The sequence below is a fragment of the Vidua macroura genome, chromosome 15 (assembly GCF_024509145.1).
Source record: "Vidua macroura isolate BioBank_ID:100142 chromosome 15, ASM2450914v1, whole genome shotgun sequence".
In the NCBI taxonomy this organism is placed as follows: Eukaryota; Metazoa; Chordata; class Aves; order Passeriformes; family Viduidae; genus Vidua; species Vidua macroura.
The window spans coordinates 19,179,706-19,198,466 of record NC_071585.1 but is presented as its reverse complement, the minus strand read 5'-3'; the positions used below and the strand labels follow the sequence as shown (position 1 = coordinate 19,198,466).

Here is an 18,761-nt window from a genome sequence, read left to right as displayed (position 1 = left end):
GTAAGTTTGGGGAAACACTGAAGTTGACAATCAGAAGATTCCTTACCTGTAACTAGAACTGGGAAGATGCATTGTCAACAGCTCCTTCTATGCCATGCTTCACTCACATGCCGCGTAGTTTCACAATCATTTTCCACTGAATCCGTGCTTACAAGGTGTGGTTGAGGCATGAATAAATCATTAGTGTGTCATACACCTCAACCAATACCTCAACTGTAGAAGCTCAGAACTATCAAAGGTCTATCAGGAGTGAGGAAGAATGAAATTATACATACAGGGGAGCAGTAGTTTTAAATAATATCCATGCCTTGTAACTTCTTTAATCTTATTTGGCTTGTAGGTGAATTCAAGTTACTGCTTAGCATCTAACTTCACTGCTGCAATTTTGATTCCAGATCCTCAGGTTTTACAAAAGGCCATCTAAGAATCTTTCACAGAAACGATACATGGAACATAACTTTAGATGTATTAGGTACTTTTTTTTTTCCTATATTTATGTTGCCTGGTACAGTTGCATCAGAGTAAAGATTTAGGTTTTGTAAAATTAAACTTTGCGTGCTGTTACATTTTTATTCAGTTACCAAGAAAAGGAAGTTTTCTGGTTGAAGTGAAATCTTCAGACTGGGGACATTACACCTTTACATGGCTGAGTACACATCAACTTTCAGTATTGTGAATGCAATCTAAATTCACTTGGGCAGGCCAACAGCCATATATTCCTGAATTCTTGCTTCATCTTGTCTGTAGTTACACAGGACATTGGCTAAAAGACATCAGAGTTTAAAGCCCATATTAAAACAATGGTGCTGCCCACTGTCTCATGCACCTCCATTTAGTAATGGCAAGAGAGTATTAGGTAGAACAAGTGTGATGACTGCAGTAAACTATACTAAGTCATGTAACTCAAGTTTTTCTTCTCCCTCTACTAAAACCCCTATGATTTATGATGTCTGCTTTAATCTGCTTACATTCTATGTAACATACCAGCTGCCCATTAAAATCTTGATCTAGAAAATACTGTGGTAAAAACTACTGATTATATATCTTAAGTCAATTTTATAACCACTTTGGCTGGCTACTTGTGGTATAAGCTCTGTATGTCAGAACAATTTGATGATCTTTAAGATCTCTTCCAACATAGGCCATTTTATGATTCTATGGTATTTCTTAATTTTAGTAATCCCTCTGATTTTGGCTGAATATTGCTTCAGATTGATTGTACTCAATTATTAGTAAAAAAGGAAATTCAAGAGACAGAAGCCGTACTTGACAGACTCAAACTAAACAAAGGTTTAGAATGAGACACAAAACTCTTATTGTAGATCACTGCATTCAAAATTACTCATGCTACTGTATTATATATAGTCAAGTCTCTGCCTTTTTGATCTTTATCCAATTCTAATGCTTATACACACACACATACACGCACAAATGAGGGAAACAGCTCAGCTATAATTAATCTGTATGCACAGAGTACAACAGATGTGCACAAGAAATTGTACACAACAGAATACAGTGAAGCTGAATGATTCATGGGTCTGGAATAACCCTTTTTATCTCTAGCAGATAAATTAGCCCATATTCACAGGAGGTATGAGGCAAGGGTATGAGACAGCAAAAACCTGTGACTGGACTTTGCACCTAATAACCAAACTGAGAAACTGTTAGAATGCCACATGTCAGTGAACAGAACTGCTGCTGCCATCACAACCTCCAAGGTCAGAAACCACAGAACTTTTACTACCCCATCCATATCTCCAATGGAGAGGGCATCTCTGGACCTGCTAGGAAGATAAGAGATGTGAAGCTGCTAGGAAGATAGGCACAGGAAGCACAGTACAAGAGTTTTTTTTTATGACAAGACAAATCCTCTACCCAAACTACCTTGATGAATCAAGAATTGGCAGGCAGCTTGGTGTGCTCCCAAGCACATACTTGGGATGCCAGGCTAAACCACATGAGCCTTCTGGTCAAACACAGCAGGTCAAAATTAGCAGGCATGCTACACTACCAGGGGCAGAGGCTGAGACAACCTCAAGGCAGGAAGATCAGTATACAGGTATGAAAAAAACTGCCCAGGCTGTTACAGTAAATGACTTTTATTTTTTAAAAAATGAAATAACCGTGAACATATTAACAGGCCTGCAAGTGGCACTACAGTACAGCTGGAGATAAGGTCAATACATTTCCCCATGTACCCGGACAATGAAATCCATTGCATCAATGCTGACATTAGTAAATTCTGAATACAGTTCTATCAAGCAGGAACATTTTACTTAAAATAGTTCTGGACAAAGTTGACACCAAAAGTTAACTTTTCCTTCACTTTGGAAAGGATATATGTTTTATAGATGTTTTCAGGTAGCACTGGTATTGGGTGAATATTGCCTGCAGTCACCAGTGCAGGGAGAGATGTACAACATCTCCTTGTGAGAACAGAGTTTATACTCCTTTTTACTATTCATTCTGAGGAAACAGGGTGGCATAGAGAGAGGGAGGAAGAGAGGTGAGGTAATATGGGCAAGGGAGGTGGGATGTCAATTTCTATTCAATTCTCCTTTGGCTGTTTTTGTGCTATTTTGGACTGCTTTCTAAAAATCACTTCTTGATTTTATTGAAAGGAAGACTAAATGTAATACACCTTTCCTTGAAAATCCAGGAACAATTGTGGTACTTCAAAAATACTAAAAATATCTACTTTCATGAAATATTAACTGTTTCACTACAAACCTAATTTTTCACTAAATACACAATTCTCTTATTTCTGGAGTCTCCCTGGGGGAAAAAAAAGTGGGTTCTCCCTTTAGTTCTGCAACTCTACAGTGTATAGAGAAACGGCTAGAAGAAGGGGAGTGCAGAGAATAGCTTTATCCTTTTCCTTGGCCTGTATCTCACACGGGGAGTTTGTTTGAATTTCTGCAGTTGGGCAACTGTTGGTCACATTCTTTCAGCAGTTATCAACCAAGTCTGCAGTAGGACAACCCACCTCCAGCACGTTCTGTCTAACTTTGTGGAGTCTAACTAGGCATGAGGGAAAAAACCATCCACACTCTTTATACCATTTTTGATCGTAATATGCAGGAACACCAAGTGGTTTCCATGTTCTTTCAAATTGCAAAAGGCCACAGGAAAGGGATATGGCACCTTTTAGAATCTGGAATTCTGCATTTAACAGTGCGACCTTCCATTAGACCTTCTGTGTTGAGGCAGCGTAGAAAACAGTGGCTGAAGAGTGTAATACTGACCACACCAGCTCCCAGTGAGAAGCTTCTGCTCCTGCAGAGGCAGTCGTGTGCAGTCCCTGTATATACCGTGAGCAAAAGGCCTACTTGACAGGGCATTTGGAATTAGCAATTCCTACGATCTAGCTAGTTTAGATTCATGAGCTTTCAGTGTGCCAACAGCATCTTTCACTGCATGGTAGATAATGTTCTTCACCTGCAACAGGGAAAAAAAAAAATCAACTTCTACAGACTAACAAGGAGAGTCTTACATAGCTATGCAATCAACTTTGACAGCTGAATTTGTAATACTTGGTGAGTATATATAAAATATATACTCTTTTTGCTTCAGGATACCAACAGCACAAATTTTAACTGCCAGAGATGACAAGTATCTTAGACACCTGCACTGATTTATTAACTCATTTTCTGGTCACTCAGCAACATATATTTACTCGTGTGGTTTTAAGACAATTCCTTCTCTTGTGAGAGCTAGGAGGAAGTGCACTACAAAGTTATACATATAGGAGTTTATTTTATAAAAGTCCTTGTGATCCAAGTCACTTAGAGACTCACATGAATCAAATCTAAAAGATGCAAGAAAATCATATGGTTTAATCATATGAAAATTAAGATGATGCAACAAATCATCCTGTTGTCTTTGCATAGAGGCTAGAAATTCTTCAAATGTGTGAATCTTGCAGAAAGACAAGCACAAGATGAGAAATCCACTAGTACTCATTGCTATCGTTTTCACAGTTACCTATTTAAGAATCAAAGTTCTGTCTAGTTTCTGATTTTTTCAGATCTAAGTTTGAATTCTGTTTCCAGGTGTTGTACAGAACAGTTTCACCTCCTAAGTGAGTGGCTCAATTGCACTTGCTCAACTAACTGTCAAGCACCATCATCTTTTCCTGATGTACACGCGACCTCATTTTTGGTATAATTTATGGAGCTGCTATTGTCCCTGTGTATTTTAATATATAAAAATATAGACAGAGGTTTATATAAAAATATACATTTTAAATGACAAATTAAAAAAAAAATACTGAGACAAATACAACCAGTATTCCTTTTCACAGGATTACCAAGTTGCACTTTGTGGGTTTTTGTTTCTTGGTTCTTTTTTTTTAATAATAAGCATTATTCATTTGCAACCTCTTAATTTACAGAAACACTTCTGCATTTATATCATCACAGCTGAAGAGGTACAGTGTTAGATGCCAGAATGAGAGTTGATCCTACTTCTGCTTTCCTTTATAATCCCATGAAAATTCACATAGAAATTTATAGCAAACTTTCACTGAATTGGTATGAGAGAATTAACACTGTAGATTCTGACATCCTTGGGTGACATTCTGGAGAGTGACCATATACTGTGTACTTTGATGAGGACAGCCATTCTGCAGATCTCCACCCTCCTTCCTTTCACATACATGTAATTACTGATACACAAAAAATGCTGACCACAAAATCTGCAAACTGAGCAGTTACTAATGCTTCAGAAGTGTTAGACAAAATCCAACAAGATCTCCTATGGTCTTCTCTCTGTAGAACTTACTGTCTTACATCCAGTGTCCTTGTGTATCTATTATGTTCTGTGCATAATTATTAGTTGAAGCAGTCACAGTTCCTCAAACCAAAACACATTTAATTTTAGGACTAACATATGTTGGGTAAGACCTTTAAGATCATCGAATCCAACCACACACCTAACACTGCCAAGTCCATCACTAAACCATACCCCTGACTTAAATAAGCCAGCCTTCGCTTTCAGAGGAGTTTTCCTTTAGGCAATAAAGAAACAAACATAAGTGTACTTGGTCAAATAAACATCTCTCTTCAAAACAAAGCACTGCTCTTTCCTTTTTAATTTTTTTTTTTTCTTCTTCTGGTCTGCTCTGCTGTCATTAAGATTCAGCCATTCAAAAACTTATTAATACCAATGTGTGCATTAGTCTTATGGGGGAAAGTTCTCTGGAAATGCAGAAGTCTATTACTAATTTTTGTTTACATAATACTGTAGACAGAAGTACTTAATTTTTAAGTAATGTACCTATCAAATGAGAATCTCCAAATTTGTGGGAAGTCGTTACTCTTTCCTTAAACATACATTTCTAGTACTGAAGTAAGCTGGCAAAACACAGGATGTATTTAGTGTTTACTGACATAAAATTGTTACCTGCAGTTTATCCTCATGGTTCGTATGAGTATTAGACAGATGCCTGAACTCCTGGGTCAGACGGAAGCAGTGCTTCACATGTTCAGGAGATACAAAATCTTCTGCCACTTTAATGCAGCTGTACAAATTATGGACCTAAAAACCCATATCAAATGACTGATATATAAAGACAATGAACCATACAAAACAAAACAAATAAAACCCCAAAACCCGAAAGAAATATCAACAACAAATACCAAACCCCCACAACCCCCCCACATATTTAGGCTCTGCCACATTTACTCATCAAAACCAGAAACTAACAGAGGTGTATCCAATAGTAAAATGAGAACAAAATACATGACATCTAACAGGTTTCCTGTTCTCCCATATATATTAGTGTTCCCTAAAGCAAGTTCTCTTAACTTTTGAATTTGGTTTCCTTGGCTGAAGTTTCACTACACAGAAATGCTTTCCCTCCATTCACCCCAGCTTTTTTTCCCCCCTGTAATTTCATCGCAGTTGCCTACACATCATTCAGATATTTACATAACTTTTAGTAATGCAAGAACTGCATATGTAGAAAAAGAAACCTTAAGTGTGCAATATTAATTACCTTTCAGTCAGACCTTTCAAAATATATATTTTAAAGCTGGAGCTGTTGTGCCTCCAATTCAATTCTATCTGTCAATATGGCCTAGAGTTGGTATAGTTACCTGATGGGGAGCACCCGCAGGAATGAACACAGCATCGCCAAGGAACTGCACTATTGCCCAGCCTTGCACACCGTACTCATCATATAGTCTCTTACGTAAGGTCTGGTCCAAGTACCAACTTTGGTCATGAATGGGGTCATGATCTGGAGGATTTTCTTGGCCTTGTTCTTCTCCAACCTAGGGCCAAGATACGGGGTGGAAGGAAACCATGACACAACACCTTGATATTGCTGGCTCACAAAATGGTCTGTACCTAAAAACTTCACAAACTATTTCAAGGTAGAACATTATTTTCATTAAGGTCATTTAGGTCTTAAACAGCAACATGCATTAGTATGAAGATTCTAGACCAGGCTGAAAACCTGTGAACATAGTAACTATCAATGCCCTCAAAGACAGAAGTGCAATACCTACGCACTTGATGTTGATAGCAATTTGTATCATTCAGCTGCTATAAGCAAGCTAGTCAAGGAACCCTGTAAAAGCTCAAGCTTTCTTTGCAACCAGCATACCTTCCGGAGAAGTTCCCGTATCTTTTCAGCATCCTTGGCAGCATAGATGTGCCACAATGCTCCAGGTTTCTCTCTTCCTTCATGGATTCGCTGCTTTGTTACATCATCAGCATCTCCCTCATCAATTGTTTTCAGAACCTCTGAAAGGGGAATCCATGTAAAAGCTGCTCATTTTTTGACACAGAGAAGAGGAAAGAGCATTTTGAGCTACTAAATTCAGTCACACTGCAACTGTTGCATCATATAGTGCCCTTTCTAAGCCCATCAAGCTTCAATTTAACAGAATTCAGGGAATGTGTCAATTGACAGCTAATCACAAAGCTCAGTGTTGAATTTAAACTGAGCTACAATTATTGAAATACAAGGAGAAGAAAGGGGAATAAGTTACTCTTTCTCCTCTTTTCTTCAGGAATGTACCTAATTTCTAGCAAAACTCTGCTGCTGGCACAGTTGGAAACTAATGAAGCATTACTGCACTTTTAATTATGTGCTGCAAATGTAGCAAACTGCCTTGTATACTTGAATTATATATCATAGAAATGACAAGCTTAAATAAAAGATACAGGCTTCTTACACACACAGCTCATTTTTACTGTACAGAAAACAGCTTTCCTTAAGCATTACCATCATCATGGGTCCCTTCCCCAATGGGAATCCCAACATACACCATGACGTTAACAGCATCAGACACATCCAAGTGCAGGTTTGTGGTACCAACTCGTCTGTCTTCTGCAGTAATTAAGCCTATAACAGAGTGCAAAATAAAATCAAATTCTGTGACTAATCTCTTATAACCTAACTGAAAAATCTGTCTGGAAAGCTAACTTTGTACAGCAATGAGAGCAGAAACCAAAGTCAAACAGCAACTGAAGCATGTAATATTCATGTCATGTGTAGTGTAAGTAAAGTTTACTGATAATCAGTATTTTAATTTTACAGGAAACAGAAGCAGCAAATCTAGTTTACCCAAGTCATGAGAAAACAAGCATTTTAACACCAAAGCCATAACTTGTACTTTACAGTTTTGTCTCTCTGAGAGTCTTCTATACAGCCTGTACTAGAGAACTTAGCTATCATAAGCACAAAGCAAGTCCTCCTTTGCTTGGAGGCCTGAGAGAACTGCTTTAAGTGGCATTAGCATCCTACTGTGTGCAGCAAGTCAATGGACTGTTAGAAGTATAAGCCTCCAGCTGTTTTTTATTTTCTCATACTAGCTGTAAAATCCAGGACCAGTTGAATTCACAGCAGTTAGTGATCGACTCATCATTAATGATTCAGATTACAATTCAGTACTGAGAAACACCTGCAGACTCAAGTGCTTGTACCTTTGCGTGTTGAGGAAAACTTATATCTCTCAAGTGACTGTAAGTAATGGAGAAAGATTTCAAATGTTTGCTTCTTAATTCTTTGACCTTCTTATTAGCATGTTCCCTTTTTTTTTCCTCTGGCCTTTCAATAGCAACCTCTCTTTCTACCTCTGCTTAACCATCTCTAGCAAGTAATATGGCAGGGAACCGGAATATTAAAAAAAAAAAATCTTTGTATCAGCAAACAGTAACAGAAGTATGCGCCCACAAGAGTTTTTAGGATCACCATTGTATTTATCTATTTTCTGTTTAAAGTACAAGCTTCTGAAGTTAGGAACTCACTGAACAGTACCTATTATAACAGACCAGTGCCCAGAAGGTGGGTAATTTTCCTCTTAAATACTTAAGTTGCTCTCAAAAACATACTAACTTTTCCTTGAACCCTGTATTGGTATTATGCCTGTTATATGTATTAATAATTGTTTGCAAACTTAACTTACTGTATGTACATCTCTAGAGAAAAGGGCACATCTGACAGAGGGCTAATGTAAGAATAGATTTGCAGGACTAAATTAAAAAAAAGTAACAGCAGGGTCTAGGATAAGCACTGAGTTTTGCCACAGCCACAGCCACAGCCTTGTGTAATGCCACAGCCTTGTATTTGCCCTAAGTGTAATAAAGAGTCACAAAAACCAGTATCTGCAGACCTATACTCACATACCATACGCGTTGTACATTTTGGGACCCAAGTCAGGACGGACAAAGTAGCTTGGCAGCCTAGAAGCCAAATTCAGTCTGCCATCTCTCTTGGTATATTCAGGAAGAGGAAGATTTTCCATCAAGTCCTCAAACCTAGAGAGCAAAGACAAAGGCGAGTTATCCTCCTATAGCACCTACAGCAGTTCTGTCAGCACTGATACTAAAGGTTACTTACCTCGTAGGCATCATATCTCTGAAGTCCTCCCCTGGAGGCCAATCCTTTAACTTTAGTACCATTGGCTGACCATCATCTGACCTGAGCCGTTCTGCAAGAAACAAATCAAGATTTCTTCATGTAGTATCTTTTTACCACAGCCCACTACCTTGTTAAAGCTGTAAGGGTTTTTGTACCTCTTAAAATGCACAGCAAAATGGATCCTGGTTTTGTTTTGGGCTTCCAAGCAATATCATAATATGACCAACAACAGTTTAACAACTATGTAAGTATACATACACAGATATCATCACCGACAGCAGAAGTTTGACAGATCTTGCACAGCTGCTAAGTTTTAGAATCGTTTTCATTCAGCTTAAAAACAAGCCTTTCCAAAATCATTCTTCCTTACTCCTTTTACCAAAGTCTAAGGGAGTTTTATCATTAATCTCAAGAGAAGTGGTACTTCTATAAAATTAAAGTTATTGGTTCTTGTTTTGAAATCAATCCTAACTTCAGTGTAAAGCAAGAAACCATGGTACACTACATTCAAAAAGGCTAAAGGGCGGGTGGTCACAAAGGAAGACAGCCTTTAGGTTTTTTTAAATCTTCTTTGCTGGAGGAACTCAAATTAGCAGAGTGCCAAAACCAAACATTTGTTCTTCACTTTAAGAGTTTTACACAAGTCCTGACTGGAAACAGAAAGTGAGCAGCACAGAAAGATGGCATTACACATGCAACAGTGGATGTATGCTATGACAGCACTGACCATATCAACTGCTTTTCTACCTCAGATCTTAGGGTGAAGAGAGTCTATCTGTAAGTGGTACACAAGTAGCTTAGAACTCACTGTAACATTTGGAGAAAAACAAAGTTCACTCTTCTACCAGATTTTTCACAAATCTACATGAAGCCACAAATTAAAAAAACAGCAGTCTTAAGACTTTAGCATCCCCATTTCACTAGACAGCATCACCCTTCACTGCTTCCTACGTTACTGAGAATTTTCAGCCGAACTGATCTAGCAGAGCTCCTGACAGCATCAGAAGATTAAGCATATCTAAGAAATTAGGACTTGGAGACCTGTGAATTACATCTGCATTACATATCAACAGGCTACAGAAGACAGCCTGAGTTTGCAATATAAAAAAATATTTTATTGAAATTAAAAGGAATTAAGAACTGCAGATATGTAAACTAAAGTGACTGATTTAAAGATAAACTTTGATAAGCTACAGATTTTAGAGAGGTGAAAAAGCTCAAGGACTTGAATTTAAAGATCTTTCACAACTTGCCATATTCAAGACTTTGAAATGATCAAGGATCTATGTTCTAAACAAGAAGCAGCTTGTAGGGAGGCTATTCAGAAAGGACAGAGTGAAGAGCTACCTGGATGATAACATACAGATCTGACAAGTTACATGAAACTGGACAAATCCCAGAAAATATCTCATCAGCAAAGAAAAGCAGGTGTAAGAAGGATCGAAACAAAAACTCAGACCTTTCAAAAGTCCACTTAGAGCCTGAAAATATTAAAAGAAACAGCAAAAGATTGAAATTAATTAAAGTATCATATAGAATAATCTCAATAACACCTCCAAAGTCAGTGGCTGTTCTGCATCTCTTTGGTAACAATGTGAGGGTGGGAGCCAGCCACGTATTTAAAAAATTTAGAATTCATGTAATGCAGAAAAGTCAGAGACATTAGGTAAATTTGCCAACAGTTTTCATAAGAATTAAAATGTGAAATATCTGGACTAGCAGCAAATAATATTCCTCTGTACTAGAAATTGAACATGGCCGAAGAAACTCTAAATAAAATGTATTTAAAAGAAACTATCAAGAGTGATAAGGTTTTCCAACCTAGGTCACTAATATTTCTCATGTATAGTGTGGTAAATGCTTTGTCTAAAAGAAAAGCTAAAACTGATTTTGCTGAAAGAAGCGAAGTTTGTCTCTGCCTGGAGACAAACTGCAAGTAACATTTCTCAAAGATAAATTGACCCATACAAATTCACTATTTTCATTAATGACCTCAGCACAAAAGTGAAGAGTTTGTGAACTTTCCCAATTACTGTCAATACACAAAGACCACACCACTATATCCTCCAAGGCCATTTATTTCTGATTAATAACAAAAACAGTATGAAATTTAACAGTACAAAATACAATATTCTGTACTAACCACAAAAAAAAAAAAAAAAAAAAAGGTCAAAAGCAGGGAGTTTATTGATTGGAAAATTACTAGGAAGGGAGTATTCTTGGTCTGCAAATCTATAATTTCATTGACTGTTGAATGAACATTCAATTAAGTCATCCAACAGTTCACCATTTCTGCAATATACACACAGCAATAAATACAGAAAACATTTTATACACAACTCTAAAATCAGCAACATTGCAATGAACTTTTACAGCTCTAACACCTGTAACTATAAGACCACTCAGATCTAGGTATATACAATCTAAAATGGAGCACTCAGCTTTTCAGAAGCTCTTTAACCTGACCTGTTATGTCCCCAGAAACTTTAACTGGTTAGTTTCCCCATCCACACTTGACAGAAGGTTTTCTCAAAGAAAAACTCGAGCATTAAATAATGTGTTATCATGTGAGGCACGCATATAGCATTGCTATTCATAATATATACAAATTTGCATTTATATGTAAAATTTACTTGACTGATGTATTCCACCAAATCCAAATTTTAGTATCAAAAGTCTCCGTCTGTTTTAACTCAGCAGGTTCCCTTTAGTTTCATAATAAAAATTGAGGTTGAAAGGAGAGCGAAGGTAGACACATTACTTACTTTCTTAAAAATGGTAACTGAGGATTAATTTCACTGGGAAAAGTAAAAAAAAAAAAAAACCAAACAAGCAGTTTCCCATGAAATGAAGCATTTTTTGACACATGAAAATTACACACACCAACACACTGCAGTACAGACAGTTCTCTTGGACAGTTCTACCCTAATCTTCACCAACAAAGCATTTTCCAGGGTGTGCTAGATGTAAGGAGCAATGGCTTCTTTGGATGAGACTGATAGGTTTTTGGATTTTTTGTTAATTTATTTTTTAGGAAAATAGGTGGAAAATGAAGAGTTGAAGATAGCAAGACAGACTGCTCAGTTAAACTAGTCAGCCATAAATATTACTTACTAGATATTATCTCAAAGCCATCCCAGAAGTCACGCACTTTCACGTCTGAAATTATGGCACAGTTCCTGCAGTTCACCAAATCTACATCTTGATCTCCAAATTCCAGGCTGAAAGCTTCTGGTTTCCAAAGCTCTGACTTCAACTTCTTATGGACACCAGATACCAGCACGGGCTGAGAATACAAAGATGAATGCTTACTCCACCATAACCAATTATCTTACATATGCAGCCAAACTTTCTTAAGAGAGCCAAGACTTCTGGCTACCACCATACAAAAGACACCACAAATCTATTTTCATCATGTCTGGCTTTTGTGCATCAAGCAAATAACCAGAGTCAAAGCAAACTTCAGTTCCATGCCATGTGCAGTTGCCTTAGAAGTGGCGTTGGATTAGACTTGCCAAGGCAAGTGCATTAGGTCTCCATGGCAAGGTGTTGGCAGCAGGTATAGGCTCTGTAAGAGGAAACTGGGAGCTGCCCCATGGTGGACACAGATGGCTCCACCTGGCTCAACAAACCCACCACTGGCCAAAGCTGAGCCCATAACTGATGCTGGTAGAATCTCTGTGATAATGAGAAAGGGTAAAAAGTTCTCCACAGTTGCTGCACGCGTCTGTGAGAGAGAGAGAGAGAGAGAGAGAGAGAGAGACAGGGGGACACACAACATGGATGGCAGGCAGGGAGAAGGGAGAGAAACAGCTTTGCATACACCAAGGTTAGTGATGGAGGAGGTGCTCGCAGCCCATTGAAGGGCATGGTGAGGCAGGCTGTCCCCTGCAACCTGTGGAGGACCACAGTGAAGTAGAGATCCACCTGCAGTCCACAGAGGATCCACTGCAGCAGAGGGATATTTGCTGGAGGAAGTCCATGGAGAGCCCATGCTGGAGCAGGCTCTGGCAGAAGCTGTAGGGAGAATCCCACTAATAAGCAAACTTTCTGGCAAAAACTGCCCACTGGGGACCCACACTGCAGCAGCCCATGGAGACAACTAATGCTGGAGTCATCCATGAAGGATAGTATCCTGTGAGAGGAACTCCACACAGAGGAAGCAGCAGGCAAGTGTGAGGAGGAAAGAGCAGCAGACACTGTGATATGAACTGACCACAACCCCCATAATCCCCCGTGTCACTCCAGGAGTTATGGCAGGAAGGAGGTAGAATAGTCAGATGAGAGAGTAAAGTTGAGCCTTTAGGAAAAAGTTGAAGTGTGCAGGGATAGGTAAGGTGTTTACTGATTTGTCTTTCTTCTCTCCCAGCCTACTCTATTTTTAATTGGCAATATATTCAAATCCTTTATCTCAAGTTAAACGTGTTTTGCCCATGACAGCAATCCCTAAGGGACCTCCCTGGCTTTATCTTGACCCAGAAACTTCTTCACCTGATTTTCTGCCCATGTTCTGTTGAGAAGGGGGAGTGAGAAAGCAGCTGGGTAGAGGGGTCTGGCAGCCAGACAGGGTCAATCCACCTGTGGCAGTAGAGTAGGTGTAGAATCCCACCAGCTGTCCTTTTTCTTAAGCACACATGCAACTACCACTAGAAACAGCATTTGTACTAAAGCCTTCTCATGTGGAATTTTTGTATTTTAATATGAATTGTTTAACTATTTCACTTGTTTTTTATGTATAATCACAGATCAACATTAACTCTGTAGGACAAAACCAAGTAGTGGAAAAAAGGCTGTTCACTTGCAAAAGGGGTTTTAAGATGCTTAGGCTAATGATGTACATATACTCCAAACAGATATTTCAGTGGCCTCTCCCCATAAAAGCATTTAAAATGCTTTAATTAATTGAATTAATTTAATTAATCTCAAAGCATTTGCTAAACTGACAACAATTGGGAAAGGTATACCAGACAATCCTCTCAACTCTGCCAAAACCTTTTCAGTTCCTCTCACCCTGCCATCTCAAAAGAGAATTACTAAATTTGAGAGAAAACAAAGAGGGTATGAAGTGAACTTGCACATGGACTATTCCCACCTGAAAAGCTTCAGCTTTTATAACTGCTACCTCTGTTCAGATGGCAGTTCCCATGGCTACGCAGGTTTGAATTAATTCCAAGCTGTGCCCTATACATTACCAATGATCTGATGGTGGTCTTGGTTTATTCACATGAAGAGCTCAGCACAACCCTGAGAAGCACACAGGTCCCTAGATGTAGTATCAGTGTGCTAGGCAAAGATACCTACAGAGCTATATATAAGCAACTTCAAAGTTATCCTGCTTAAACACACTCCAGTAACCAACTGCTGCTTCTTTTGTGTTGTCCAATGGCCTCTAAAAGGCCTAGTTTTGATTTTAGTCCCTAAGTGAGGACTACTGACTCAGAAATGAAATGAATGTAAAAATCCCAAGTCTGGGGATAACAGAAATGGCCTTGGTTTTCAAATACAATACAACATAGCCATTAAATTCTAGAAGGCAGCAATGAAACCTCAACTCTGGAAGAGTGAGATTTAAGAAAACAAAAAGGGGTTGTTTACTTTACTCCTGTAAATTTTGGGGGAATGAAAAAAGCAAAAAACCCCACAGAAACATTTAGATTGGAAATTACTACCCTCACACCAAAAAAGAGTATTTTCTTGTGTTGAGGCTGAACTTCCTGCACCCACTCCCACTTCTCCTGTCAGTGGGCACTGACAAGAAGAGCCTGGCTCCCTCTTCTTAAGATTTCCTCTCCACACTCTCCTGAGCCTTCTTTTCTCTAGACTGAACAGTCCCAGCTTGCTCAGCCTCTCTTCATCTAAGTGATGTTCTAGTCCCTTCATCATCTTTGTGACCCTTTGCTGGGCTTCCTCTAGTAAGTCTGCAACTCCTTTGAATTGGGGAGCCCAGAACTGAACACAGTAAGTAGAACCATCACTTCCTTTGACTTGCTGACAACTCTCTTGGTTGTGAGGACGCATTCTTGGCTCATGGTCACTCCCTTGCCCACTGGGACCCCAAGATCCTTCTAGGCAAAACTACCTTCCAAATGGTTGCTTCTCAGCAACTGCTGTAGGATGTTATTCTTCCCTGATGTACAGGACATTACATTTTCCCTTGCTGAACATCACCAGATTCTTCTCAGTCCAATTCTTCAGCCTGTTCAGACCCTCTGAATAGCAGCAGAACCATCTGCTGTATGAGTCATTCCTCCTAGTTTTGTATTGCCTGTAAACTTGCTAAGGGTGTATGAACCTCATCCCATCTAGGTCACTAATGACATGACAAGTACTACTCAGTGCAAAAGTGACCCCCTATGATATACCACTAGTGACAGTGCTCTCATACATGGCATTTCAGTCAGTTTTAAGTCCATCACACTGCTCACTTACCAAGTCACTTCACTTTGATGACATTATGACAGTGCAAAAAAGCCTTTATAAAATTTAATACAAAAAACATCCACTACTTTCCCTTAATGTACCAAGACAGTCATATCATCACAGAAGGCTATAAGGCAGGTTAAGCATGATTGAACCAGTATTCCTGAGCTCCTCTTTTCTTCATTACCATATCCCCATGGGATTCTTCCAAGCAAGTATCTGAAAAGGCAAAAGCCTGCTCTCCCAAAGCCCAGATTTGTGATCATGATTTTTTGCTTTGCTCCCTCCTCTCAGAATCTCGACCTGAACGCCACCATCTAATAGCCCCTGCAGCCAAAGGTGCCCCCTATCTCCACATTAACCACCACTTCTTCCTTGTGTGAAAGCACGAGGTCCAAAACAAGTGCCCTTCCCTAGCTGTTTCTTTGATCAGCTGTCTCAGAACATTGACATCAATGCACTTCAGAAAACTTCAGGACCTGTTGTGTTGTTGCTCCAGCAGATATCAGGGTGATATGGCAGATACTTGCCATAATGTTGTCCATGTTACGCTGGTCAATAATCCTGGCTCCTAAGTTCTTGGATGGCTCATCATCAGCTCCTACACAATTTCAAGCATTCTAGGCTGTTCCTCACAAAACCAGCAACGTTCCCTGCTTATTTTCCTGGCCTGTCATTCCTGTGTTGTCCTTCCTGAACAGCCTCTACCTATTCCTTCCCATACTACAGCTGCATGAGCTATCCCACCACTTTGTCATACCAATGTGCAATTGCACACTAATTCCTCCTCTTTGTTCAATGTGCTGCATGCATGAGTGTACAAGTACTTCAGAAAGACATCTAGTCATGTTGATTTCCCAGAAATAGCATGAGAGCTTTCTTCACAATGCTGTGATGCACACAGATCCTTACTTACATGCATATACTTGAGGTGGATATCTTTCATCATTGGTTTCTTGAGCACAGAATTACTCCTGTTCACATCACCTCATACTATTTGCTTGCCAAATCAGTCAATTCCTTCCTTGATCACTGGTCATACTCTCCCTTCCTTGCTCCTGCTTATAGCATTCCTCACAAGGTTGGCCAGCCTGTTGACAAAGACGCTTTTTTTTTTTTTTGCTTAAATGGATCCTATCTCTTCCATGCAATCCTCAATCCTCAAAGAGGTTCCCATGATCACAAAACACTCTTGGTTAAAACCAGATGTGCAAACTATGGTTGACATGCAGGATCTGTCCACTTCCCTACCCTTCACTGGCAGGAGTAAGAAAACCATGAGTACTCCATGGCCTTGATTAACACTTCCAGAGCCATACAGTCACTTTTAATACTGTCCCGGTCTCCCCAGTAGTACTCTGTGTGCCAATATGGAAAAGCAGCAGAGGGCACATGTTTGAGGGAGAGATAAGCTTTGGCAGTCTTCCTACTATGTCCCAAATGTGACACCTTTGCAAGCAGCAAACCTCCCTAAGATAACAAAGCAAATACAGCAATCTCAAATCTGAATATACTCATCCCAGCAAAAATAGTAACATTAAAGCAATCTGAATATACTCATCCCGGCAAAAATGGTAACATTAAGGCAATCTGAATATACTCATCCCAGCAAAAATGGTAACATTAAGGCAATAAAAAAGTTTAAGCATATTCTACAACAAACACTAGGGATCATATATGAGTAAAATAACAGTACCTTTCAAAGGATGTGTAGAAAGCATTGCCTGGTAGACTTTAAGCTGATGGCTAAACCAGCTGTCTTCAGTACAGAAAAATAATGACATTTTGATCCCTACTGTATTCACTTGACCACTTGTAAATAGCAATTAAAAGAAACCCCAAAACAACCAAACTACTTAACTTAGTAGAAATCCTCTGGCTATTAAGCAGCAAATTTGCCATGGAAGAAAGAAAATATTCTCTCTAGGGAATAACACAGATAGGGCTCCAAGATAAAATGACAAAGGACTTGCCTGGTAGACATCGCCTGCCAAATCTGCTCTCAAACTACAGGGAGATAACAATAACAAAAACCACAAAAAAACACCCCCAAAAACAAAACAAAACAAACAAAACAAACAAACAACCCCCAAAACCAAACCAAACAAACAAAAAACCCAAACCAAACAAAAAAACCCAAAAAAAAAAAACCCCAAAAAACCCCACAAACAACCCAAAAAACCAAAAACAAACCCCCCCAAAAAACCAAACCACAAAACAAAACAAAAAAAAACCTCACAAAAAAAAAACCAAAAACAAAAACAAAACCCCCAAAAAAGCGCCAGTACCATACCATATTTTCAGTGTCTCAAAAAAGAGAAATCTTAGCATGAAAATTCAGAAAATATCAAGTTGCTATAGGATGAGAATCCTAATAGTATACCCAGATGAGCAACAACCATTTTCAGGAGAGCAAAAAGCTCTTTAAAAACAACTTCAAGAATTACTCTTACGGTCTCAGTGAACCCTGGGATAAGACAAAGTTTAACTTATTTCTGACCATTTCTACAATGAAGGACTCAAAAACTGTTGCTCTTTTTGAGTGACACTGAAAGAGTGCCATTTATTATCTAAGCATTAAGGGAAAAGAATTTTCTCTTTTAACAATTTGGGATGCCACCATATCCAACATCTTCATATGGCACAGACCTAGTGACCAGTGTCCATTTATTGTGCTGGGGAGGGTGGATAAGGGTTTTTTTCCAAATAACCTTTTCCAAAACTTAAAACAGGAAGAGGATTTGGGGAATGGAGGTAGAGTTAATGTTCTTTCACTTCACTTTTAAAGGTGCAGCTGAGTTGTACAGGAGGATATAAGCCAAAGAAGAACAGTGACAGAGCACAGTTTCTTCAGAGAGTCTCTGCTTGAAGAAATTCTGTTTAAAATAACCTTGTTGAGACAGTAACACCTGCCTGGGTCACATGCTCTCTCTTATGCAGGAACAAGGGAGGTCGTTTGATTCCTTTTCACATTTCAACAGGAAACTCCAATGACTGCAACACCACCTTGAGAATTGCTGAATGAGCAAAGGACTTGCCCAGTCTGTCCCTATTCAAGGGGTCCTCTGAATTATAAAATGATCCAAAAGCATCAATAGCACACCTTGGGGCAAAGCCTAAAATAGTGTGTCACAAAGAGTACACGAGCACAGCAGCTTAGCCAGAGCCTTAGGGTGTGCACCAACTTGGATGGCGCTGCACACTGCAAGCTACACATCAGACACAAGATCTGTAATCACATCTCTAGACTCCATATGCAGTCTCAAGACTCATCACCAGTCAAGAACCCCACGGTCACAAGCAGCATCCTGTTCATGGTGATTAACCAGTCTCATTGGCAACGAAACTGACAAGCACATTTTTTCTAGGCATTCCCAAGATATTTAGGATTCTCCTAGGAGAGACAGTAGTATTTCCTGACAGAAAGTGTTGAGAAAATTATGGAAGTATGCTAACCAGAAACTAAGAA

General features: G+C 39.1%; 1 protein-coding gene across 2 annotated transcripts in view; it reads right to left on the bottom strand.

The window, feature by feature from the left end:
* Positions 1 to 2,083: 2,083 nt before the first annotated feature.
* Positions 2,084 to 18,761, bottom strand: part of KDM3B (lysine demethylase 3B) — a 48,173-nt gene continuing 31,495 nt past the window's right edge. For both annotated transcript variants that reach the window (XM_053991059.1, XM_053991060.1), the window contains 8 exons: positions 11,987 to 12,158; positions 8,852 to 8,942; positions 8,639 to 8,769; positions 7,235 to 7,354; positions 6,611 to 6,750; positions 6,099 to 6,275; positions 5,404 to 5,538; positions 2,084 to 3,438 (listed from right to left, as the gene is read on the bottom strand). In XM_053991059.1, the coding sequence (XP_053847034.1) occupies positions 3,358 to 3,438; positions 5,404 to 5,538; positions 6,099 to 6,275; positions 6,611 to 6,750; positions 7,235 to 7,354; positions 8,639 to 8,769; positions 8,852 to 8,942; positions 11,987 to 12,158 (1,047 nt within the window). In that variant the 3' untranslated portion in view covers positions 2,084 to 3,357. The remainder of the gene's footprint in view (positions 3,439 to 5,403; positions 5,539 to 6,098; positions 6,276 to 6,610; positions 6,751 to 7,234; positions 7,355 to 8,638; positions 8,770 to 8,851; positions 8,943 to 11,986; positions 12,159 to 18,761) is intronic.